Source organism: Mirounga angustirostris, unplaced genomic scaffold (genome assembly GCF_029215605.1).
Source record: "Mirounga angustirostris isolate CCGP_5_RB_7025 unplaced genomic scaffold, mMirAng1.0.hap1 SCAF_2, whole genome shotgun sequence".
Classification (NCBI taxonomy): Eukaryota; Metazoa; Chordata; class Mammalia; order Carnivora; family Phocidae; genus Mirounga; species Mirounga angustirostris.
In genome coordinates, this window is record NW_026991710.1 from 187,612,561 (window position 1) to 187,637,993 (window position 25,433).

General features: G+C 42.5%; 1 protein-coding gene across 5 annotated transcripts in view; it reads right to left on the reverse strand.

Moving 5' to 3' along the window:
• Positions 1-3,442: 3,442 nt before the first annotated feature.
• Positions 3,443-25,433, reverse strand: part of STOX2 (storkhead box 2) — a 223,255-nt gene continuing 201,264 nt past the window's right edge. For 3 of the 5 annotated variants that reach the window (XM_064585701.1, XM_064585703.1, XM_045879627.3), the window contains exons 2-4: positions 24,604-24,756; positions 15,779-18,044; positions 3,443-10,088 (exon numbers count right to left, since the gene is read on the reverse strand). In XM_064585701.1, the coding sequence (XP_064441771.1) occupies positions 9,893-10,088; positions 15,779-18,044; positions 24,604-24,756 (2,615 nt within the window). In that variant the 3' untranslated portion in view covers positions 3,443-9,892. Of the gene's footprint in view, positions 10,089-15,566; positions 15,616-15,774; positions 18,045-24,603; positions 24,757-25,433 lie in introns of those variants that run through there. The other 2 variants (XM_064585702.1, XM_054508559.2) reach the window with 2 other exon arrangements.

Genomic DNA, 25,433 nt, shown 5'->3' on the forward strand with positions numbered 1-25,433 from the left:
TAAGAGATGGAGCCTCACTCCTCATTCCTTATGTGGGAGCTGAGCATAGTGACTTTCTTCCAAAGAGGACAGGATGTAAGCCGAGAAAGAGTAACTTTCAAACATTACCTCAAGCGAGGTGATCAAAGTTAACGTCAATGGTATAAGTTATATTTACTCTCGATATTGTATGATGAGAATGGTATCCTCTATGATCCCCGCTCCCAGTAACACATAACTCCAGCCTGATCATGAGAAAAGCATAGGTCATACCCAAATCGAGGGACATTATACAAAATTCCTGACCAGTCCCCTTCATAACTGTCAAGGTCATCAAAAACAAAGTCTAAGAAACCGTCAGAGGAGACTAAGGAGACGCAGCAGTTAAATATGATGTGGTATCCCGGATGGGGCTCCTGCAACACAAAAATGATGGTGGGGACAAACCGAGGAAATCTGAATAAAGTATTGCTTTAGTGAACAGTAACGTATCAATACTGGTTCATTAATTGCAAGCACTGTACCATACTAATGCAAGATGTTTAATGATGGGGAAACAGGAACTCTCTCTACTATTGGCACAATAATTCTGTAATTCAAAAACTATTCTAGAAGTTTTGCTTTAAAAACTCAATGGAAGTGCTTTAAATAAGCACTCTACGAAATATTCTGACTGCCAAAATCTTTAGGGATGCGTACACATTTGGTAGTGCTACCAATTAATTGGCTAGAACAAAAGTCAATTGTAAAAGATAACCTCTATCAGACCCATCTGCCTGACTTCTTATGAGGCCAGCAGGCAACCCCTAAACCACCTAATTCGGTCCCTTTTAAAGAGACCTAGAAGGAAGCACAGGAGGACACTGACTGTGGAAATGGAATCTTCTGTTTCCAAGGCCATCACTCTGTCTCTAGAAACCCTGATACTTTCCACGTCTGAATATCGATCCTTTGACATTCAGCACAGATGTCTTATGAACTGCCATCAAATAACATAGGAAGGGGAAGAAAAGACCTTGTCATCTCCAATCCATTTAAGATTTGTAAACCTGTCGCATGTCTTGTCAGCAATAACAAACTATGTGAAGCGACGCTGGGTGAGACAGACGGCTGGTACCTTTGCAATCTAGCTGGGTGGCAAATGGGAAATGCTATGCTGGTGGAAGATATTTGAGAATGAGATTTGAAATGCTAGAAACCACGAAGCTGTTGTTAACTTTAAAGGAAGTGCCTTTCAGGGGGGATTTCCCCACACACACACACATACACACAACCTAGGGGGTAATAAAGAATGGCAGATGTTGGCTTGAGGCACAGGTATAAAAATGTTCAAAGATAATTTCCCAAGATAATAGATTCTCAACACATCATTAAAAGGGAGTCACACAGAAGTCAAACTATAGCCTCTTGCCTGACAGCTCCTTTTGTTTCATTGCCATTCGTAGACTATAGCGATACAGAGATCTTTGGTCTCATGCAGTATCTAGCTATCTATCATCTACCTATCTATCATCTCTGGAAGTTGCCAGTGATTTATCAGACCTTTGATGAATCAGCTGGTGGCAGATTTCCATCCAAGTGTTGGAGAACAAACAGCTCTTAGTGCAAAGGTGAGTGGAAGTGAGATTGACGGAAGACAGTGGCCTGTGGATCCAAGGAGGATAGGGCAATATAAATATGAAATTTAAAATGCTAGCTATCAATTGTAGCTACATACAGATTATGTATATAACTTATTAGATATCCTACATTATAACACATACATTTTATATCTATAATATATATATTATGTAAATATATCAATACACAATACATAAATATATATAAAAATAATTATATATATTTATACATAAATAACTGAGACCAGGAAAGAGTCCAAACATTAGACAAGAAAGCATAACTACAATCAACCAAACAAAAATTCTTGGTTAAGCATGGAGAAAAGAGTAATGAAGTGAAATAAACCGAAGGAAATAGAAAAGAAAAACAATGCGTGGAGCTTTACAACAAAGGAAGAGAAACAGGGGAGACAGGAAGCAGGGTGACCCAGGAGGAACATGCTGGGTGGAATTTGGGGGCTGCCTAAGTAACCCATTTAAAGGGGCACCTACACGGGCCAGTGCTGGCCAGAAGTCCGGGACCTTCCCTCCACCCGACCCACAGACACTAGCCCAGAGTCCTCGCTCGTCATTGGACATCAGGAGGAAAGAATTCGCTCGTCATTGAACATCATCAGCTCAGTTTTGTCCCTCGAATTCCAAATCAACATTTTTGACCTTGCCTCTCTTACCGAACATATGGTATCTCCCTCTAACTCTTAACATCGCACTTCTCCTGCAGTTCTTTTAAGAAGATTCACCAGAAAACCCTGCTCAGCCTATCTGGAGGGCAGGTGCTTTGATTTTCCTCGAAACTGCCATCTGGTGCAATGTGCTCTGTGAATACTCATCACACACACTCACTCCATGTGTTACATGATTAACTATTTGCTTTACAGGAAAAGTCTGGAGCCACTGGGCCCAAACAGGGGGCATATCATGAAATCCAAGTATTCCCACAGTAGGGATACAGTTTCACAGTTAAATAAATTATTAAAGTCAGGTGAATACCTTCTTTGGTGCTCTGCTTGGCTTTTCCTTATGGAGGAAAAAAATCCCACCCCTCTAAACACTTAAAAATAAGTTAAAACCATTCCATTTCCTTTGGAAAGAAATGATTTTTATGAACTGTGACCATTCTCTCAAAGGAGTCCGAATCCTGACTTCCATCTTCTTATTAAAGTCACCACATTTCCTCCATGTGTCTGGCTCACTGGATCGCTCTGAAGGGAACATACGGTTACCTTGCTTTTAACACAGTAGCTTTTGGTCCTAGTGTAAAACCCACATATTCTTCCAGTATTCTTGTTCTCCCGAGCTTTGTGCTTGAAAAATGAAGTGGCTGAATTGAGACAATTTAAGGTATCTATAGACAAACGTACACAACTAAAATCAGATTTGTCCTTCAAAGTGGTCACCTTGGGTTCTCCACGCTTATCCAAATGACACTGTCATCGGAGATCCATTTTGGGTATTGCCTTTCCAAGAAAATCAGGCTCAACCTTATAGCTTCCTACTGTTTTTGATTAATCATGCTGTTTCCTAGCTTCATCGTTTGCTTGATGGCAGATTACTTTTGGCTTGAAAAAAAGGGAGTCCATTCTCCAAGTACAAAGATTTGCCACTAGGAAGGACAGCCAAGAGAGTATCTGATAGATTCTGAAGGCAGCGAAACATGGAGGAATTCCCAACTTGAGAATATGTGGCTAACCCCTGGGTGTTCACTGGAAAGGGGATCACATTTATTTGGGGATAGAAGTTGTGATTTGAGGGCTAACAAAACAGACCAACCCCACTGCTTTCTGATTTCACAGAAAACACAATTCTGCGTATCGTCCCTAAGCCTGACTCTTTGAAATTTGAATAGCTAACCAAAAAACTGTGGTTTTTTCAATATTCCCGGAAAAAGATTCTGATCAGATATTTCCCTTTTCAGTTATTTTAATTCAAAAGCTCTAATAACAAAGATTGTGCAATAAAAAATTTGTTACAAACGCCTATTAATTGAGGAAAGAAATGAATTGGTCTCACCTAAAGTATTTTTGCTCAAGTACCAAAAAAAATCCACTTAGACATATAACCAAATGTTATTTAATATCTTAAAAAGTAACACGATCCAAAATGGATATTTCACACAACACTACATAAACAACATGAACACAATATTACCTTATGGAGGGACTTTCAAATATAGACTTACAAAAATCCCTGTGCTTTTTTTCCTTTTAAGTTATTATACTAAGCATGACAAGCCATCATCATTTACAAAATGGCACACCGACACGATAAAAACCATGTTACAAATGTGCTGTCATAAATCAGTAACATTAGGGAAGACATTTCATGAACTGTAATTATTTCATATGAAATACTATACAATATAAACAGAACATCCATCTTGGATGACCTTTACAGCAACCAGAGACCAAGTAATTTAAAGTTTTGTTTTTTTTTTTCAGTGCAAACACATTTTATTCAAGGCAGTCTTGGCTGCAAAACTCCTTTCTAACATACAGTAAATCCCACTTGCACTTCTTAATTCATTTACCCCAATGCAATAGTCACATTCAGTCACTCAGAGAAAGATACCTGCAGAATTATGATCCCTTTAAGCTTAACGTTGAAATTTCTCTTCTAGAAAGTAGTATCTATGTCAACTACTCTAAGGACCTTAATTTGTAGCTGTCAATACTTACATGAAGGTGACCCGAGGGCAGCCCTAGTCCTAACCCATCACGTGTGCACAATACCACACACTGTTTTGCCCTTCCGGTGTGGAAACCGTGCCAGTGGATCGGTATCTAGGTGGGGGAGTGGGAAGGAGGCAGGGAGGAAGGACCTGGGAGGAAAGGCAGGCAAGGAGCTGCTGAGTGTGTACTTCATGAATTTCCCATAACTGCAGAGGACTGATACTGGAGGAGTTCTCAGATCTCAGATTTGGTACCTCTTTTGGTTGGGAGCAAGGGAACGGGGGTGCCAAGGTCAGCCTTTGGACAGGGAGGTAGGCAGCTGTACGTGGACCAGCCAAGCCTCTAGCCTTACATTTGCTGCCTCATTTGTGAAACTCCCCTTCCCTTGTTGGCAGTGTGTGTGTGTGTGTTCGCATTTGAGGCCAACAACGAGCAATTAAAGCCCTATAACTGATAATATATAATCATAAGAAGGTTTAGTCCCCCTTGAGCCTTGTAGAATCCTCAACCTTGCCAATCAGCAACCGTAAGTCATAGAACAACTGTAAAAACACAGGATTATGTGTTAGGGGAGCAGTCACTGGAGGAATCTCTCTCTGGGATGTTGCTGCAAAAGACGCAGAGATTAACTCAATCAGGGAGATGCCAACGCCTATTTCAAACGCGCCAGGAAATTTCATCATGAATTTTTTTGGTATATATAATTTATGAAATGTCTCCTAAATAAAAATCTATGGGAAAATATTGGATGTATCCTTAACACTGTAAAACCTTCGGGGAGAATGACGGAATGACAGCTGATTCTTTTATCTAACTTGGCAAAGATCAGACCGATAGTAATCGGCTTCCTGCCTGTATTTTACTAACCCCAAGCAAAACAATGCTTTCCACGCTTTCGCATTCGTTCTTCCTGTGTTCTGGCGTCCTCAAGCCCTGGACATTTGCAGAAGCCTGGCTGCTCACAGAAGAGAACGGGCAGGATGGTGGGGGGAGGGGGGGGCTGGGGGAAAGGAGAGGATGGGATCACTTCTGCTTGGGGGTCTGCTGGCGCCTGACAGCCTGCGCCGGCTGGTTCTGCGGCTGGCCTGTGGCAATGGAGAAGGTCCTCGGCAAGGATCTGGTATCTCCTAGTTTGAGAACACACTGAGAACTAGGTCGGCTCCCTCGGAAATCCGGATTCTTCCAGGTGGGACTCAATATATTGTATTGAATTTCTAGTGTGCTAACGCAGCACAGTGAAGAGTACTTGAGAAAGTTTTTAATTACAATTTCTGTTCCAGCACCTTCCACTCTTGGGAAGAGCCATGCTCCTGAAGGATGGAATTTTAGCACAGGAATTACAGAAGCCCAATAGGAAACTGTAAACACGGGTGTATGTCTAGGATCTACCTCTGACCGCAACGGCATTTGGGTGGGTTTTGTAAAATTCCAAACACCCTGAACTTTTTGAATGAAGATGGACAAAAGTGTACAGTTGTATTTGTTTTCTTCGACTTTATTAGCACACATCAGAAAAATAGCATTGTATTTAGTGATTTCTCATGATGGTCTATCAAACAGATAGAAAACAGATCACTGGTAGCTGCCACGGAATTTCTGGGTAATCTGAGGTTCCCCCCTTCTGTCTGTCCATTTCAAGTATGGGTATTACGAGTAGGATCTGCTTTGTTAATTGTTTGTCAATCTGAATGCTTTGGAAGCACTTTGAGATCCCAAAATGAACTGGCAAAGTCATGATAGCTTGTTGTTGGCTTTTAATCAAGCTCCAAATAGTGCCCGTGTTATAAATGGCGAGACTTCAAAATAGGTTCACTCTTGTATTGTGAGCTATATGCCTATAATTTAAGTTAAAAACTTTATTTTCAAGTACACTTGGTGGCGGTAAGTGGTTTTTATCCTGGGTAGGATTTTACAAAGCTGTGCCAACCTAAAAAAACAAACAAACAAACAAAACGCACAATGCTTTCCTTTCCGTCCAACAGATTTTTCCCCCCAGGGCGATTGCGATAGAATTTAAATTTACATCTTCGAACCGCTGGTTGGGCTCTGAGAAAGGGAGACTTGGGAACAGCTGGTGTTCAGATCACTGTTAGTCCAGATTAACTTTCAATTTATGCCTCCTGAACTTGCACTCCACAACATCAGAGAAGCACTAATTTGGTATTTTTATCCTGGTCGGTCCCCATTCAGCTCCTCCATTTGTCTTCTCTATTTGATGGCACCCCCCTTTTCATATGCTCATTAAGGTCCCCTGAGATGTGCAAAATATATAAAATGGAATACAAACTATTTAACAGAACACAGCTCTTTTAATTAAACCAAAGTTTGGGCTCGGGATGGGAGCATGTGAGTGAAGGCAGAGAGGCCCAAAGTACTTCAAAGCCGGCACAGTCCAAATTTGTTGTGTGTCTTCAGTTACTGAATGCCTAGAATTTCCAAATCAGATTCTTACAGGAGCAAAGAGCTTGCTAAATTATGTTTACCGATCGGCTCTTCACCGGGGAGAACTCTTAGCAGGAGTGGGGTGGGGGAGAGGGGGCAGGGAAAGACAAGAGATTTCAACTTCCTTTCGTTGGTAACAAAGTCAAGTGTGCTTTTGTGGGAAAGAGAGGAGAGACAGGTTTACATCTGAAAGCTCAATAGTGCCGTAAAACAAAACCACGGCCAAGAAGAAGTCACGAGTCCACAGGGGCGGTCAATGACGGACACACACACAGAACGCCATGGCCTCATGTTGACGGAGGTTTTCCACTTTGCTTTTCCGAACAATACACTTTAAACACACTGCTGCCACTTCATCAAATTTATGGAGGTAGTTATATGTAAAAATAAAAATTGCCATAAAGTAATACGCTGCATCATAATAATACATAAGTGTGCAAAATGCCGACAGACGGGTTGACCCTTTAGAGGTGAACGCTACACAAAGATTCAACCAGACTCAGTTCTGTAAACCTTTCAGCTGATAAACTCTAAGTGAAGACTAGATAAGCAGCCACGTCTCACAAAGCTATCAGTTCAGGGGAGGAAAAGGATGTTGGCAGAGCTTGGCGTGGGCTGAGGGTTTGGTCACTGAGAAGCTCGCCCGCTGTCCAAGGACCATCTCGGGTCACATCTGTAACAATGCTTCCTGCTGCCACGCCTCCCCCATCCACGACTCCTGTTAGACGCAGACGGGGACCTTTCCGCACGGAACATCTGCTTACATCGTAGCATCTTTAAAGCCCATCTTCTCTACGCTAATGGCTCCAGGTCTAAGGGAGTTTTTGTTGTTGTTTTTAAAACAGTGTACCCCATAGCACCAGGCAAATACTATACACATTTTATTTGAATCATGTCTTCTGTCAACCTGTATCGTGTGAAATATTGATAGATGCCTATTTTAAAGCTTCTCTTAAAGGTAATGCTTTCCTTTCCTGTCCACACAGCGTTTGATTATTATAATGGCTACTTTCAAGAGGATGAACGAGAGGCTGATGTATTGTTTCAATGGTTGCATTATTTATGAACTGATGGTATGATTCAACACTCGAGAGCAGGGTTTTTGGAAAAAAAAGGAATTTAGCCAGAAGAATTTAGTAACCGTATGGTATATAACTCCCCAAGGAAATAGACTGTGTGTATAGTCTATTAGATAGATTATCATTCCTCCTGGACATATTTAAGCAATGAGACAAATAGTGCATTTCTGGGCAATCAGGGCATGCCTTGGAGGAAATAAGGCATGAGATTGAAAGCCAACTAACTTAAGCATTTTAGTGGTATGGGGGTTTACCAAGAAATGTGCTTACGTTTCATTATAAGCACCCAAAAAGGAATCTAGACTAAACTTGATGAGTCCAGTTTGACCTAATGCAACTTCCAAGTATCTGAAAAGCATGAGAGAGTATCCATATGTTTCAAGAATCGGTCCAGCTATGTATAGGAGTGCATTCTTTAAACAGATCCCTAGTGATTGAACCTAATACTGAAGCAGAAATGTTTCACACATTTTATGCCAATTACTGAAGTCTGAGGTGGGAAGATTTTAGATTTATTTTTGGATATATATTTTATGGTTTTATGGCTCACATGCCACTAAACTAAACTTTTGGTCAGACCATTTACTTGTGTCATATGTAACCCTTCTGCAAATAATTTTTCACTATCTACACATTTAGTCCATTGTTCTCACAGAATAAAATGGGGAACTTTGAAATGTCTCTCTTCTGTAAAGTTGAAGCTCGATTATTTAATCCCTTTGCTGCGGAGTCTTCTTTGTATTCAATAAGACATTGTAAACCAAAGCAAAATGTTAACAAACCATTTTGAAGTAAGTTGGGCTAGTAACTATACATCCACCTAAAAATGCCTCCTGAAATTGGTTACAAAGTATCTGTAAACATTACTCTGGCATAGTTCATGTATGCATATTTGTTACTCTGATAAATTTTAGGGGAGTACAAGTTCCGATTATACCATACTTGCAGAACGAGCACATTCTGTTGGTAATTACATGGGCACATGTATATTTCTAATCAAAAATTATTTTAAACTTTTCTCTATAGATATCTTTCCAGGAATAAAAGGCCTGAAGGTCAACTCTCCCTAACTTTGCTCTTTCCTATAACCACTAAAAATGATCTCCCATAGCCTAATTTAGGCATTCTATTTAAAACTACATAAAATAGATTAATGTCCTTCCATTAGAAAGAATAACATCCCCAGGCCATACTCTTCATTTGTATCACAAAGAACATTTTGCTTTTAAACAAATTAATTATCGTATCTATTATAGTAAGATAGGATCATCGTAAGTATCACAAGGAGGAAATTATCTTCCTTAAATATTTGATTGACAGCTTTAGAGTCCACATTTCCCTCTTCCATCCCTTAGTGCTGTGTCCCAGCCAGGCTGGGGATCTCCTTCTTTCGTCCACTTCAGAATCAAAGGCCTATATTCCTGTTTGTGATTATGGAAGGTTAAAAATCAGACAAGCATCTGTAACACTTAAAAACAAAATCCTGAAAACAAACACTCCCAGAATTTCGATCACGACCCCTTCTGACACATTTCCACGGGCTCCTGCAAAATCGTGTCACGAAAACTCACAGTGAGAAATGACTGGTGCATAAACAATTCACACACAGAGGGCTGGGGTCCCTTCTGGTCAGTTTGACACTGATTTCCCTTAAGGTGGACCCTGGTATTTGACATTTTGGGGTGGCTTACTTTTTCTGGGGGGGGAAGTGTCAAGGATCAGTTCTGTGGCACCCTCTGACCACAGACTGGGAGCAACACGTATCTGTGGCATTTAAAAATGGAATTGGCAACTTCATGACATTGGAATGCATATCACACTTACAGTGTCTAGACTTTCCTATGTGTGCTCAGTTACAAGTAGTGAAGCAAAAGTATACATATCACCCCTACTGCTATTCGGTTGCTACAGAGCCATAAATGTGAAAAGCAATACTCTGAAATAAAGATTTTTGTTTTTTGCCCTAGCCTACTTAGCAGCACAGTTTAAGTAAACACAAAAACTGTGGTCGAGATGCTTGTCTTTCCCAAGATGTAAACATCAGTCCCAGTGTCGTAAACTTGGCTGTATCGAATGAGACAGGAGATCTGAGGCAGAACGACTGTCACACGCTAGTAACAGAAGCTTGCAAGCAGTTGGAAGGTTTCTGTAGTTTCTCAGCTTCGCTGGTTGCGGGGTCCGTACTTGCTCGGAAGTTGAAGGCCGGGCCAGCTCCACCGTGGACCGGGCTCAAGGTAGCGTTCTGACGACGGTTACTTTCAACAATGCTTGACGTGTTGGAAGCCAGGCTCTCCCGAGTGCTAAAAGAGTAAAAAGGGTTTGTTTTGTTTGGTTTTAAACATAAATAATTATCTCTTGAGCCCCAGAGGAAGAGCAAATGATGTAGTTAATGGATTTCCTCTGTTGGCTCATGATGTCATATATACACTACCTCACACTGATTATTCACATATGCTCTTCCAATGTGGGCTCCAGAAGTTTCACACACGCTATAATCAGTGGCACCCTGAATAACGGGTTTTCATCCAGCTAGATGCACTGTAAATGTTTTCTCCTTCTTTCCCCATTCAAGGAAACTGCTTCCAAATTTGATGTGATAGATAGCTATCGCGTTCATTTTAGAAAAGAATCCTCTTAAATACACATATGCGATGATTTCATTTCAGGCTGGAAATTCACTGAATAAATGAATAAACTCACTTTTGCCCCTAATGATTCTGTTTTCATTCCTGATTAGCCGATTTTGACTTTGGTGGACTTCAAGCATGCCATTAGCTAATTTGCCACCCTGATGGGAATAGAATTCTTCTTAAAAGGCTTTGCACCTCTGTTTCAAATTTTAACACTTTCATGGAAATACATTATATTTTCAGATAAGGAATCTTAGATTTGCCCCATTTGTGAAGTTTACATCCCCTCCCCCGACTTTGGTAGCAGTATTTTATTTTTCAAGGATTCTTATAGAATAGAAGTGATTTAAAGGCTTTAGTATTTCTACTTCTCTTTTAATTTTCCTAAGTTAGAAACTCTTGAATTTGTTTTATGGCTCTAAGAGATTCAGAATATTCACATTTTAAATGTGTAGGGCAATAGCAGAAATAAGGTTACTTGGCCTGATCGATAGGAACTGAACAGGTTCTAAGTTCAAAGTCCTCAAAGTGGGAATAAGAAACTTAGTTTACAAAGAGATTGAAGAAATCACAATGATGCTCAAAACATCCATTCACCCGACTGGGCAGATTCAGAATTTAGAAAATATTCTCTGAGAGTTGGCCCCCCCATCACTGATTTAAGCCTGCTGAAACTAGTCAGCAGCTCAGATTACTGCAGTGGACATCCTCACCACCTCTCTTTCATTCCCATACTAAATTAAGAGCAATTCTGTCCGAACCCCACACAGGCTTTTCCCGCTTTCAGAGTGTAGGGTGTTCTTATGAAATCTTTCCTAAGCCTAAATGTCAGAAAGCGCATACACGTGCTTTCCAAACGTTCGCCATTAATGTCTCCTCGATTTTATGAAAGACCTACATTAGTACCTGTTTTTGCTAACTGAAAGAAATCCGAAGGTTTTCGCTTTCACGAAGAAAACTGTTACTAATGTAGGGTCTTTCCTTAAAGTGAAAGGATGTTAACACAAAGTTTCGGAAAGCGAGGGATGCCTGTACTTTGGCTGCACTTCCTAGATAGTGGATTGTTTCAACCTAACCTTTGTGGCTCTGAGTTTGTTTCTCATCAAGGAGCCAAGAGGTAATTGTTTAAAAGGAAGTTTATTCATCGACTACCAAAAAGACAACCGAATCTTTCTTGACTGCAAAGAGCACCTCCAGAAGGTTAATACATTTACAGAAATAAGTTAAGTTCTGGGGCGCCTGGGTGGCTCAGATGGTTAAGCATCTGCCTTCAGCTCAGGTCGTGATCCCAGGGTCCTGGGATCGAGTCCCACATCGGGCTCCCTGCTCAGCGGGTAGCCTGCTTCTCCCTCTCCCTCTACTGTTCCACCTGCTTGTGCTCTCTCGCTCTCTATGTCGAATAAATAAATAAAATCTTAAAAAAAAAAAAAAGAAAGAAGTTAAGTTCTTTCATTGTGCTTACAGTAGATCTGAGCATACCTAAAGAATACCCCAGAACATCATCACTAAAGCGATGTTAAGTGCTAGACTCACCTACTTACCTGCCTTACACCTTCCCTAAGAAAATTCACCAGTGGCTTGCCAGCACCATAGCTGAGGCACAAGGTCAGGCGCAGGAAGGAAGAAGGGCAATCAACATGTAGAACCCCAAAGACTTCGTGACACGTTCCTTCGGTTTCACTCTTAATTGTGATAGTAACTTTTTACAGTATTTGATTTCCCCATCTCTAAAATGATGAGAGTTATGGGATTTACCTACTCATAGAGTGATTGTGAAGAAATAAGCGTCAATGAATCTGTACACTAAAAAGCTAGATACATTCTAATTATTTCAGATGCACATCTGGCATCTAATGAATGAAGGAGCTACCAGGAGTTGGTTTCAGAATCCATCCGTTACGAATGGCACCTTTTCTATGGAAAAATGCATTTTAAGGTCTTAAGCCCTCTTAACCTTTGAAACTAGTCTTGAGGCACAGGCTTCACACTCATCAGGTACCCGCTGTCTGCCAGGCACTGTGCACACACATCACAGCAAAAGATCATCTCAGTTGGGAGCTGTCTGTGCTCTAAGATGCCTCTGACCACCTTTGGCCAGAGTCATCATAGTGATAAAGATATACAGTACTCCAGTTTCTCCAAAGGATATATTTCGTTACTGCTGTAATAACGAGTGCAGGGTGCGACCCTCATAACGAGGGTTCTGGGTGTGATGATGAAAAAGCTAATGGAGACAGAGCATTAGCAATAAAAATGGTCCTCCAGGGGCGCCTGGGTGGCTCAGTTGGTTAAGCGACTGCCTTTGGCTCAGGTCATGATCCTGGAGTCCCGGGATCGAGTCCCGCATCGGGCTCCCTGCTCGGCAGGGAGTCTGCTTCTCCCTCTGACCCTCCTCCCTCTCATGCTCCCTGTCTCTCATTCTCTCTCTCGCAAATAAATAAAATCTTAAAAAAAAAAAATTAAATAAAAATGGTCCTCCAGTTTAAAAGTTTTTCACTTTCTTGAAAAAGAAACCCAATGGAGCGCAACCTTAACAATAAGATGTCAAGATTTTATAAGCAGAAGAAATGAACGGAGCAGGTGTGCGGCTCATCCTCCTGGATGTGTGTGTTTCCCTCGGCCCCGCGCTCTGACAGCGCATGCTCGCGCCCTACACGAAGCAGACACATTCCTGGCAGTTTCGCTACCTCGGGTTTTCACACTGCGTTTGTCAACCAGTTTTGGGCCTCAGATTTGGAATCGCAGGTTGTTCAGGTCAAGAACTTCCGTGTTCAATATTAGATCTCATAGCATAGTTGAAACTTTTACCTTTTTTCCTTCTCAAAACCCTTTAGGTCCCAACGAAAGGGACTGAAGAATTTTGAGAATGTGGCTGAACATGACTTCTGAGCCAGCACGGAAAGCTGGGAGTGTGGAGATCACCTTTCTTGGTCTTTGTTGTTGTAACTGGATCTTAGTTGCTCAGTGGAATATGTACTGAAAGACTCAAATAAGTGGCCCACTTAAAGTTTCTGTATCTCGAGGCAGTGGAGAAGTATCAGCCTGATAATGCTATTTGGCTAAAATACTCCTCATGCTGGAGAATAAAACTCCCTATAACACAAATATTTTCCTTCATAGACCATTCTCATGCATCAGAAAACAACTTAGTCGATTAACTGAGGTGTACCGAAAATACAGTTTAAAAACAGTTGTGACCTAATTTCTAGCCAAAGAATAGTAAATATGAAAAGGGCAAAATTAGGAATTGTTCTGCAGATGATCTAACTGCATGAAATTTATGGGCGATCGATCTTTTCCTATAGAGGAAACTCTACCTAACAGTAGTGGACAGACACGTAGCTAAATGTGAGACAGTTGTCTCCTCAGAACGATCTTACCTCTTACCATGACAAAGCGTTTAACCTTAAGTACCTTATTAAACAAATGAAAATAAACTTACTTCAAGAAATAATCTCATTCATAAATTCTATATTCTGCAGCCCGACTTTAGAGATAAAACAATACATTCTGTGGCAGGACAGGGTCAACTATTTCATGAGTATTTGTGTTTATTTGTCCCCCAAACCAACAAAAAAACTTTCAATATCATGCGGTGGTAGGTTGTTGAGTTAGAACCCATTAAACTACTCTCGTCTCTGTAGCAATTATGTCTGGAGGACCGCAGCCTTCCCTTTGTGGAGGGTGTAGGGGCCAAGAGGGCACAGTGCAAGGTCAGAAACTAGTTGTACTAGGCAGGCAGAGTCTATATAATAAGACAGTTGAGCATAAGATATAGGCAGGTAAACCACACCTTCCATAAACGATGATTTTGAACATCTACCATCAATTACAGACCTTCAATTATGCCTCTCTGGTATCCACTGTTAGAAATTTAAGAGGAAAAAAAAAAAAGAGCAGAAGCGGGAAATAGAAAGAAAAGGATATACAAAATAATTGGTAAATAAATTAAGATTTGATTTATGATTTAAAAAATACCTAGTGGAAGTTATTTTGTAGAAAAGTCACTTAGTAGGTAGGCTAATAGTTTTTGGACTGAGTGCCATAGCTCCCTGAGGTTAGTTAGGACTCCTTGAGGGACTGGCAGAGGAGACGTGGGGCTCCTGGCCTCACACCCATTTTAACCAGAGCACCATTTCTGTGATTTGTTTAGACATTAGACTTCCACACATGTGTTAACTTGGAAAAAAAGGTTACATGGCAAAAATAATCATCATCATAATAAAAAACTAGCCCTTTAAGAAATAACAAAGGTCTAATATGATTCCCAAGTCTGATTTGGGGATGTTCTGTCCCCAAATTATCCAGAGATAAAGTGAAATGATCACAACAGAACTAAGTTTCATTATTAATAATTAAAATATATGAAGTATATAATCCTATCTGGGTACTTGTTAAAATAATCAATACCGTAGAATCTTGGGAATCACAGCTAATGAGAAATGTCCACCTCTCAGTAGTATTTCTGCATCTCAGAGTCACCAATCTGGAGTAGAATTTAGAATGAGAATTAGGTCCCAAGTTGCCCTTTGAGGAGAAGGAAGAGTTAAGGAGAAAAAAAAAAGGAAGTTGGATAGACTCTCTTTTGCTTTCTTAACCCCGAACCACTTCAGTGTGCTGGATATGACCGTTAGGCATTGCACACCCTCTGCTGTTAACCCTTTGCTGAATTACCAGCTATGATTCGAGTGCCTTAATGGGTTGTATCAATTCTGCAGGAGAGAGAAAAGCATGGGCACGTGCTTTGATCTAAGGGAACACAGGCCCCTCACGCCTCTGTGAGAGACACAAGGTTCTATTTCGCTGCGGATGTGAAGTGTATGAGCAAGGTCAGGGAGGGAGCGCACAGAGTCGACATTGCAATGGCAACTAGCATCTCGATCCCCCGGAAAGGTGTTGAGATCTGCTATTCCCACTAGAAGGACCCCGTCCTTGAGTCAATCAATTTATACCCAAGCCCTACCCAACCCCCAATTGACTGCTGACCACTCATTCTACTCAAAAAGTTACTATTTTTGAGGACCTAAAAAAAAAAAAACCCTTCTTTTATCAGCACGGTGGCAATATAAACGCAGAAGAAAAATCCTGGAAAATGTTGGTCCTAGTTAGATTGGCCTGATGCAAGTGTGAGGGAGGGAGCCAACCCACCAGTCCAGATTGGGGATCTCTACAGCTGCAGAAACATTTGTTTCAATTCCTGAAAAAGAAGTCAGAAACAGGTTGTTAACAGCGCAACTCACACAACCCTTCACCCGCATTCACAGAATTAAAACTGAGATCAGGAACTTTTCAAGGTATCTGTATAAAGCCCCAGGCCCTGACAGGTGTGTGCGTGCATGCGCGGGGATGCCTCTCCCTACCGTGGGGAGTTGAATCCACTGTCCACAGTGATGCTGCTGCTGTCCATGCTGTCGAGGCGTGCCGAATGGGTGGCTCTCTGGTTGCTGCTACTGTCGGTTTCCTTTGGGGCAAGGAGGGTGAGGTTCTTCTCGAACTTCCTCTGCAAGTCTCTCTCCTTCTCCCTCTCAAGGAGCCACTGCATGGTGCCTACATCATCTCTGTTTTTTTCCTCCTCTGTGTTTTTGTTTGCCCCTTCCTCGGAGTCGTCGTCATCGGAGACATTGTAATAGTCAAAAGAGGCTTCCTGGTTCCCCCCTGACTCCTGCTGACGCTGGGAACCAGGCACGGCTGGTGCCACCGAGGTCCCCAGGGGCGGCTCCAGTTTCTCACATCGGCCCGGCAGTGTGTCGGCAGGTGTCTTCGGGAGAGATTTGAGGAGGGACAGGCTCGATTTGTGATAGCTGTTTACAGACAAGGTGCTGTGGAGAGGTTTGAACAGTGTGTCCTTGCTGAATATCTCTTTCCTCTTGTCCAGGCTGCTGGGCTCCGCACTGTGGTGCTGGACAAGGCGTCCATTGGCAATCCCTTCAGCCACTGCGCCAGAAGCGGCTGGGCCTCCGCCTGGCCCTTTTGGTGACTCCTCCTTGTGCCCTACAGGCTCTCTGGAAGAATGTGGGGCCTGCCTATCAGACAGCGGCAGTTTTTTCACCCCTTCCCCCAGAGTCAGAGTGTCATGATCCTCTTTGTTCTTTCCCAGAGGCGATGGCGCCGTGAGGACTGTCTCACTGGACGTGTTGCACTGGAAATAGTCATCTGTAGCTGTTTTTGTTGGACAGGAGTTGAGCTCCCCATAGGATGGCAAACTCTCAGGTGGTCTGCCTGGCTCTAAAAGGCTACACGCACTGGAAGGCTCCTTGCTGCCACTGACTATTTCCGGAATACACACCTCTTTATAGCTTGTGGACGAAACATGAGCCCTTTGATGGCCAATTGTCTGCGTGGGCCTTAAAGTACTGTCGTCAATGTAGGACTGGCTGGGGGTTTGGTCATCTTGGCTACAGCCTTCAGCCAGGTCTTCAGGTGTCCCCAGAGAAGAAGCACCCAGAGGGCCCTTCGAATTATCCATCGATCTGGATCTCTCCTTGGCTTTGCTGGATCTCTCATTCCTGGACCTTCGGTCCTGGGTATGGCTGTGGCTTCGGTGCACTTTTGAGTGGGAGCTTCCCCTGGAAGGCTCAGGAAAAGGCATCTCCGTTCTCCTTTTGGCCAGTTCCCCAGACACATCCCATTCTGGTGTCATGGGGAAATGAGACTCAATCACGTTCGTGTTGCTATGCATGATGAAGTTATCTCCTTTGTGTTCAATGATGAAGCAGCCTTCCCTGGGTGCCCTGGTAAGAGGATCACAAAAGTCATACTCTCTGTCACCTGGGATATCCAGATGAGAACCATCCGAAGGGTCTCCTTTAGACACTCGTGTCTTGCTGTGTGACCGAGATTTTCCGTGGGACTTTCGATGAGTCCTACTCTTTTTACTTCTTCCACTGTGATGGGCAGAAGACCCAGCTTTACTCCGATGCGCTTTTTCTTCTTCAAGTTTCTTCATTAGTGCAGTGTGCCTCATGACATTTTCCACGGTCAAGTCCGGGTTAATCCGCCTAATGATTTCCATTTCCACTTCCCTAGGGATAGTAGTTGGTGTGTCTTCATCGCGCAAGGGCCACTCCTCAGGAGGAAACTGGGCAGAGAAATTGGCTAGCTGTTTGGTCTTATCTTTTTTAAAACTTAGCCGGAATAACTTGAGCCCAAATTTTTTGGACTGCTTTTCACTATCTTTAGGTTTTGAGAGAGTTTCTGTCTTATAAGAAAAGTTTACAGTACTTTTGCTCTTTTCGGTGGGTGGCACCTGGCATAGTGAAGGAGGGCAATAGGGGTCTTTGCAGTCCTTGGCAGGTTTCCTCTGCAGAGTGGAAGCATGCATACTGTGCATGTCTTCTCTGCAGCAGTGGCAAGAGTCGCAGTGGTTTCTGGGCAACGTTCTTTCCCTGACGCAGCCTGAGGCAGAGGGCGTTATGGTTCCGGGTTGCGGAGAGGTACACTGAGACCTGTCAGGTATCCTCTCGTCCAAATGGTACCACTTACTGTTAGTTCTTATGAGAGAAGGAGTAATGAAATAAGTCTGTGGGGTCACGATGAAATAGCCATCCGGAGTTGGGTAGATCTTCCGCTCCCGTACCAACGTGTTCAGCGTGTGCCGTAGGATTTCTTGGCTTGGGGTGGGAACACCTAAAACCAAAGGAACATAGACTCATGAGCATGTAGAGGGAAACTGTTGCTGGTTCCCGATTTCTCAGAATCTACTACGGACTGAATGTTTGAACCCCCGCCCCCAATATTCCTATGTGCAAATCCTAATCCCTGATGTGATGGTACCAGGAGGTAGGGCCTTTGGGAGGTGACTAAGTCTAGATGAGTTCCTGAGGGTGGGGCCCTCGATGATGTGCCCTCATAGGAAGAGGAAGAAACCAAAGCCCCCTCCCTCTGCCATGTGAGGATGCAGCCGTCTTCAAGCCCTCAAGAGGGCCCTCACCAGACACCAAATCTGCAGGTGCCTTGCTCTCAGAGCTCCCAGCCTTCCCGGACTATGAGAAATAAATGTCTGTTGCTTCAGCCCCCCCAGTCTATGGGATTTTGTTCCAGCAGCCCAACCTAAGACAAAATCCTACGAATTTTGCCAAGCTTCCGAGTATTACCACATGGCAAGTCCATAGGACTTGGAGGTGTTCAGGAAGAGAGATGGAAGCCAGGTGCAGTGAGATTGATACTTGTCACGAGGCCTTTACTGAACTGAGCCATCAAAGGCAGAGTATTTTTAAAGGAGGGGAAAATGAAAAATGTTTTACATGATGTAATAATATACATTTACAAAAAAGCCTTCTCGATACAAAAAAAACTAGGGCAACTGGGTTGAAATAGCTGTCTTGGCATTTGAAAACAAACAGGACACATACAGAAGCTACCATATACACTGGAAGCTACTTTATACACATTTTTCAAGACTAAGCTTACTTAATAAACTTAATTTTGTAAGTTACATAAAAGGGCAGTTAGACTTGACCATGGCTCATGATGCACCCAGAGCCCAGAGCCACGCTGCTAGATTCAAACTCCAGCTCCATCACTATTAGCTGGTGGTAGTGGTGGAATTATGCAACCTCCCCTGCCCACACCATTCCTGTGTTTAAACCTAATGCCCCAAACCTCAGAATGTGACCGTGTTTGGAGACAGGGTCTTTATAAACAAGTTAAAATGAGGTCATCAGAGTGGGCTCTACTCCAACATGACCAATGTCCTTCTAAAAAGGGGAAATTGGGCAGAAGGACATGCACAGAGAGAAGACAATGTGAAGAAACATTGGTAGAAAATGTCCATCCATCAGCCAAGGAGCGTGGTCTGGAGCAGTTTCTTCCCTCACAGACCTTGGAAGGAACAACCAACTGTACTGATACCTTGATTCTGTAGTTCTAGCCTCCTGAACTGATGTTTGTTTGTTTAAGCCCCCTGTACTTTGTTAGGGCTGTGCTACAAAACTAATACAGCTGGTATCGCCTTAGGCAACTTAACTAACCTCTCTGAGCCTCTGTTCACGGCCATCAGAATGAGGATAAGAGCAGGTACCCTCATAGGGTAGTTGTGAGTTTAACTGCATTTCATGTATGCAGAGCAGTGCCTGACATATAGTGGGGTCTATAAGCATTAGCTATCAATCGTCTCAACTTTGGGGCAGGACCCATGGAAGCCAGATTACCTTCAGAGAACATCGTGTAGCCACATAGAACAGCAGGGTAAACTAAGTTTAGGCTTCCACAATCCTTCCAAAACTACAAAAGTGGGATATGAAAGCATGAGTAATGGCCTAATGGAGAGCATCCACGAATGCAATGTGACCTGCCCATCCATCCACGTTACCATCTTCAGAAGCCATCCTTGGTGATCAAGGTGGAAAAGGCAACATTGCTTATGAATAATGTCCTGTTTAGTATAATTATTTAATTTTTGCGCCGCATGGTTTCCTTTTAGTCTAGGGCTCTGCTCTTGAGAGATGTACGCTGGCGTTTACTCAAATGGCTTCCAGGCTGGTATAATAAAAAATTTAAAAAAAAATTTTATGATAGTTTCTGCACAAAACGAACTCCATGTGAATTAGTGATACAACCCAAACCATATATGTGAAATTCTTGAGTGCCGTCATAAAACAAAACCTGCTCGCACCTAAGAGAAGCAACTTAAAAGAGCTTTTGTGCCTTACTCCCAACCAGGGCCTTTGGCTGAACAAGTTTGGCTGGGGGGGCGGGGGGGGGGACCACTACCCAGACTACCACTCCCAAGATGAGACACTGTGCCCACTGCAGCCTCATGATGCCCACTGGGGTTGTGAGACAAAGCTACGCAGGTGTCAAATCCATACCGAAAATGAACTGTATCTGACGTGGTAGCATGCTTGCAATCGCTATTGCAACAGATACAAGTTCTGCCAAAAAAATGGTAAGGCTCATTTATAAGCATCCATGATTGACCCGTTGACTCTGCTGCTGTAATAAAGGAAAGCTGAGGTGTAATCCAGAAAAACAGCTAGTACTATAAACAGAATTTGCTGACTGTAGGCCTTTCAAGCGCCGATCATAGAAAACTTAGGAACCTATACAAAATCATGACCTCAGTGTCATCGTGTTTACTTACCATTAAGAATAGGTGCTCGGATTGTTCCCAAAGGAAGGAATAAGAACGAGTTTCCAAAAAGAATTTACATCTAAAGTTTTCACGTCTTGAATTTGAAGTTTGTCAGTCCAATAATGCTTAATTTGAAAAAACCAAATGAGAAACATTCCCTGTCCAATCCCCTTTCCACAATTCTACCTGTGGTTTTTCAAAGCTTTAACTGCGAGTCACTGATACTTAGGATGATCATTTTATTACAAAGCCTCTGTCGGATGACTGGTATTTTCAGTTGTCTGTGAAATGCAGACTCGCACAAGAAATCTGCAGGGCTCGCCTGGGAAAGAGATGGCTGCTTTCAGTGTTTGCACATTCCACCACTACCAGATCCTAGTCCCCAAATTCACCACGAATTTGGATTTTGAGGGCTAAAAGAACAAAGATAAGCTTTATATCCAAACAGAGCTGAAAGCTGACTTCTCTCCTTTTCCATACCTTTACATCTTTCCAAAGCAAAAACAGATATCTAAAAACACTGCATGTCAACGGGGTGCTACTTAGACTTCTAAGATCTATTTCATCCCGCAAATCCAACAACTGTCGGAACAGAGAGCACATGCACACATTCTATATGTTAACCACTTTGGATGGAAACTTTCAGTCAGCTTCTTTGGATTATTTCTTCTCGCATGTAAAGAACACTGGCTGAGGGAGAATTCTGCAAGAACTGACGTAAAGGGGATGAGTTGGGAGATAGAACGTGGGGTATATAATGTTAACATTCTCTAGCAAAATCGAAAGCTAACTTCAACCCCATTAGCAGCTCTTTCTCTGAGGGCCAGCTTTCCTCCCGGGAAGATCTGACTGTAACAATTCAACAAGTTCCAGTCTGACTGAAATGATGGATGGATGACGAGTACTTACTTAAGCTGTGAAGCAAGTATTTCATTCTTTTTATACCTTAAAAAAATTATTGTTTCTGTAATAGAAACTGGTAGACAAAAGTTGTTTTCAAAAATTCAATCAATATAGAAAGGTGATAAAAGGGTTCACATTTCAGTATGTCAGACATTTCTACTAGAAGGCTTTTCACTAAAAAAACATTCTTTAGAATATGGATGTCCAAAACAGTAATAGAGGCCCAAATCTAGGCTATTCTTTTTATTTATAAATAGGCATTAAATATGAGAATTCAAATATTTTAATAATATTTGGTTAGACTTTAAAACTTTATTTTCAAAGAGTAAGCTATAAAAAAGTAAATAGTCTTACCTTAAGAAAACAAAATAAGCCCCATAACTATGATATTTAAATCCCTCCAGAGTTTTAGCACTGTCATTGAAAATACATTTTCAAATAGAATTTGAATTGTATTAAGTTTCTAAATTGTTTTGTTCTGAAGTACCTTAAATGCTAGCAAAAGAAAAGAAGGAAATCAAAGGAAAAAAAGAAAAGAAAGGAGGAAGAGAGATAAGGAAGAAGGAAGACAAGCAGGGAAGAACCTCATTTTATGAAATACTAGTTTAAAATATGGAACTATTGCTGAACAAAGCTTTAAATCATTACTGCCGTGCCCTAAACCAGTGGCTGGCAAGCCTTTTCTGTAAAGAGCCAGAAAGTAATTATTTTACTTTGTGAGCCATATGATCTCCTGGCTGCGACTACTCAGTTCTGTCACTGCAGCATAAACAGCCAAAGACAATACATAAACAAATAGGCAAGGCTGTGTTCCAATAAAACTTTATTTATAAGCACAAGCAGTGGGCCACACTTAGCCTGCAGCCATAGTTTGCCAATCCCTGCCCTAGACTCAGGTTTATGCAGTGCTCCTGCCATCTGAGGTTGACCAATGAGTCATCAGTGTCACAAAGATGAAAAAGGTTGAGTTAGCTCCTCTCAGTCCATCTGACAATAAGGCCTTGAGATTTGAGTTCATTTATCATAAAAGCTAGCAAAGCAGTTGTTAAGTACGGGTGACCTATGAATTTCTCTGCAAAGTATTCCAACTTAGTGATATTGTAATCAGCTGCTTGACAATTTACTATTTGATTTCGCTATTTTTCACAATTTACTGTTACATACTGGCCCTGTGTTCTTTCCATCCTCTATTTATAGCCCAGTAATGGGAGAGATGGAACCAATTTTGGAAAAGCTATGTGATCTCTCATGAAGCTACTTAAAAATAGAGGGATTTTAAAAGCTGCTGCGACGTTTGATGTCAGAAGTGGCTAACTGGGTATAAGGCTGCAAGAAGGGTCTTTCTTCACAAGGACATTACGTCTGTGAACGGCATCTGTCTCCTTAGATTGCTCTCACCTGGGACTCTGCTTACCTTACTACTGAAAGGAAAAGGGTTTGCCTGGAAGTTAACAAGGAAAGACCATCAGACAGTGAAGAATATTCAGAGATAACGTTAGAAAATTTAAGGCAATGTATAGGTTGCAAAGGTGGGTCCGTGTTAAGAGTTTTTAAACAGTATACATAATTTCAAAACACATTAATTAGAAAATAGAAGAAGGGGGGCGCCTGGGTGGCTCAGTTGGTTAAGCGACTGCCTTCGGCTCAGGTCATGATCCTGGAGTCCCGGGATCGAGTCCCGCATCGGGCTCCCTGCTCGGCGGGGAGTCTGCTTCTCCCTCTGACCCTCCCCCCTCTCATACTCTATCTCATTCTCTGTCTCAAATAAATAAATAAAATCTTTAAAAAAAAAAAGAAAATAGAAGAAGGAGAAAAAAATCACTGGGAGAGAAATGTAAAGTTACTTTGGGTCAAAAGGAAAAGTGGGGAGACTCAATATGGTAGATGAATATTTAGTTTAGAAGTAGTCCTTCTGCCTACATTTTCCTACATCTCAACCTTGAGTTCAGCCAGGTTCGCTTTGGCCAATGAAATGTTAGCGGGTATGGTGTGACCAAAGGGCTGAAGAGCCCTTGGACAACAGGGCCTGTTCTCTTGTGTCTGTGTCATCCCAGAACAGGCCTCTGCTTGTCTCATTTTCCAAAGAGGATGGAGGACAGGTGGAGCAGAGCCACCTGGGCAGGTCCAGTCTGGATCAGCTGACTCCTGGGGAACCCAGGAGCTAAATAAATGTCCATTGTTGTATGCCACGGATGTGCTGTGATTGTAACCCGGCCTTTTGGTAGTAAAAGCTAACGGCTACAGCCTCTAGTTTCTATTTACCAAGGTCTCTTCTACGTTGCATAAAACCTGTGTCAAAGGCTCATTTTTAATGTAAGCATAGGTTGGAATCCAAGCCAAGTTGGCCAACTGGTGGCCCAGTAATGTGTTTTATTGGACTTGCATGTCACTGGCACCCATGTGTTAAAACATACACACATACACAACACACACACACAACTGCCAATAGTGAGGGAGGTCTACAGATTTCACATAAAATTGAAAGTCCAGATTCTCTTGAAAAAGTAAGAGATTTGCAACTCTGGCAGACTTCCACATTTTGGGGCGGGGGGTCAATACACCGGAGCTGAGTAGTGGGCCACCTCCCTCGAGATAGGGCATGCAGTCTTTAGCTCATCACTGTTCCCATGTCTCCTGAACTGGAGGCACCCAGTGCCAATCATGCAGCAGCTGGCCTATTGTCCTCTTTTACTAATATTTAAGAGAAAAGGAAACATTTTATTTTTTTCTTTCAAAATGGGATCCTAACTTATCTATCAAATATCAGATTATTAAAACTCATCAAGCCATGACACAAGCATGCAAGACCTGTTTATTTTTGACATTACTGTCTCTTTAGTGTAATCCCTTGGGACTAAAATTTTCTGACTTGCTCCCATGAATCATGATGTTCATGTCTTTAAAGCAGGTTACGGTGACGTTGAACAGAACCTTGGTAGTTTTTGCCAGAATTCTTCATGGATTCTGATTTAATGTCTTCTTCTCAGTGCCAACTTAAAAAGGATTGCAGTAATACCCGAAGACGGCAAAGTATTTTTGCGGTAACAGAGGTGCCTCGGCTTTTAATTACAGAACTAAGAAAAGTTTCCATCCCGTTTTGGCAAAGAATTTTTTTGCTATTACATTTAAATAAGAGGAATGGTCCATGTGATGTCCTCGAGCAATGGAACACACACCCATCTGGAAAGTGCTACGTTCTTTTCCCGTTACCTGGGAAGCACGTGGTCAGGTGCTCCATCAGCGCCTCTTGGGTGACAGGTTTTCTGGCGGAGTTCATTGCCGAGATGGCCAAGCAAAGGATTTCCCCAAGTGGGATAAACTGAGATTGACTGATGGGAGACATGCTGATTGGTGACACATCACCTGCAGAAAGACAATTTTCAAGTAAGCAGTTCATTCAAAGACCCGGCCTTTCGTCTCACACGCACACCTCCACACACACGCGCGTGTCCCTTCCGTGACTCTTCCCTGTTCCCTGTATTAGGAATGGGATCAACTCTGAACGCGGAAGTTTGTTCCGGCCACGGCCAATTCCACGCAGGTGGGAAGACGTCCACTGCAGAGTGGACGCTCCAACTGCCTCGACAAATAGAACCGGCCTTGCAAACCTGAGATCTCACTGAAGCAGACTTAACGACTGAAAGGCGTACAATATGAGACTGAAAGATGATCTCTGATTTTATTAACTTGGAGCTGGTTTATGTCATAACTGCCATTCCCATCTCGACAAATGCACTTGTGGAAACTTGAAGATTCATTCATTCCGATGTTGAGCGCTCTTTATGTGTCCCGCATCTGCTGGGGGCTTGGGATTTACTCAGGGCAGGGTCATCTCCCCTCCCCTGGAAATATCTCTGCTCTCAAGGAGTTTCTACGTAAGTGGAGGAGACAGAGTTCACAGTTCACCAGAGAAGGCAGAACAACAGACAGCGAGGGCAGGGAGGGCAGGGTGGGGGTGCAGCAACCTGGGCGTGAGGGCGGGGCTTAGACGCAGGAAGTGGGAGGTTTCCCCACAGATGTGCAGCCTGAATCCAGGGCTG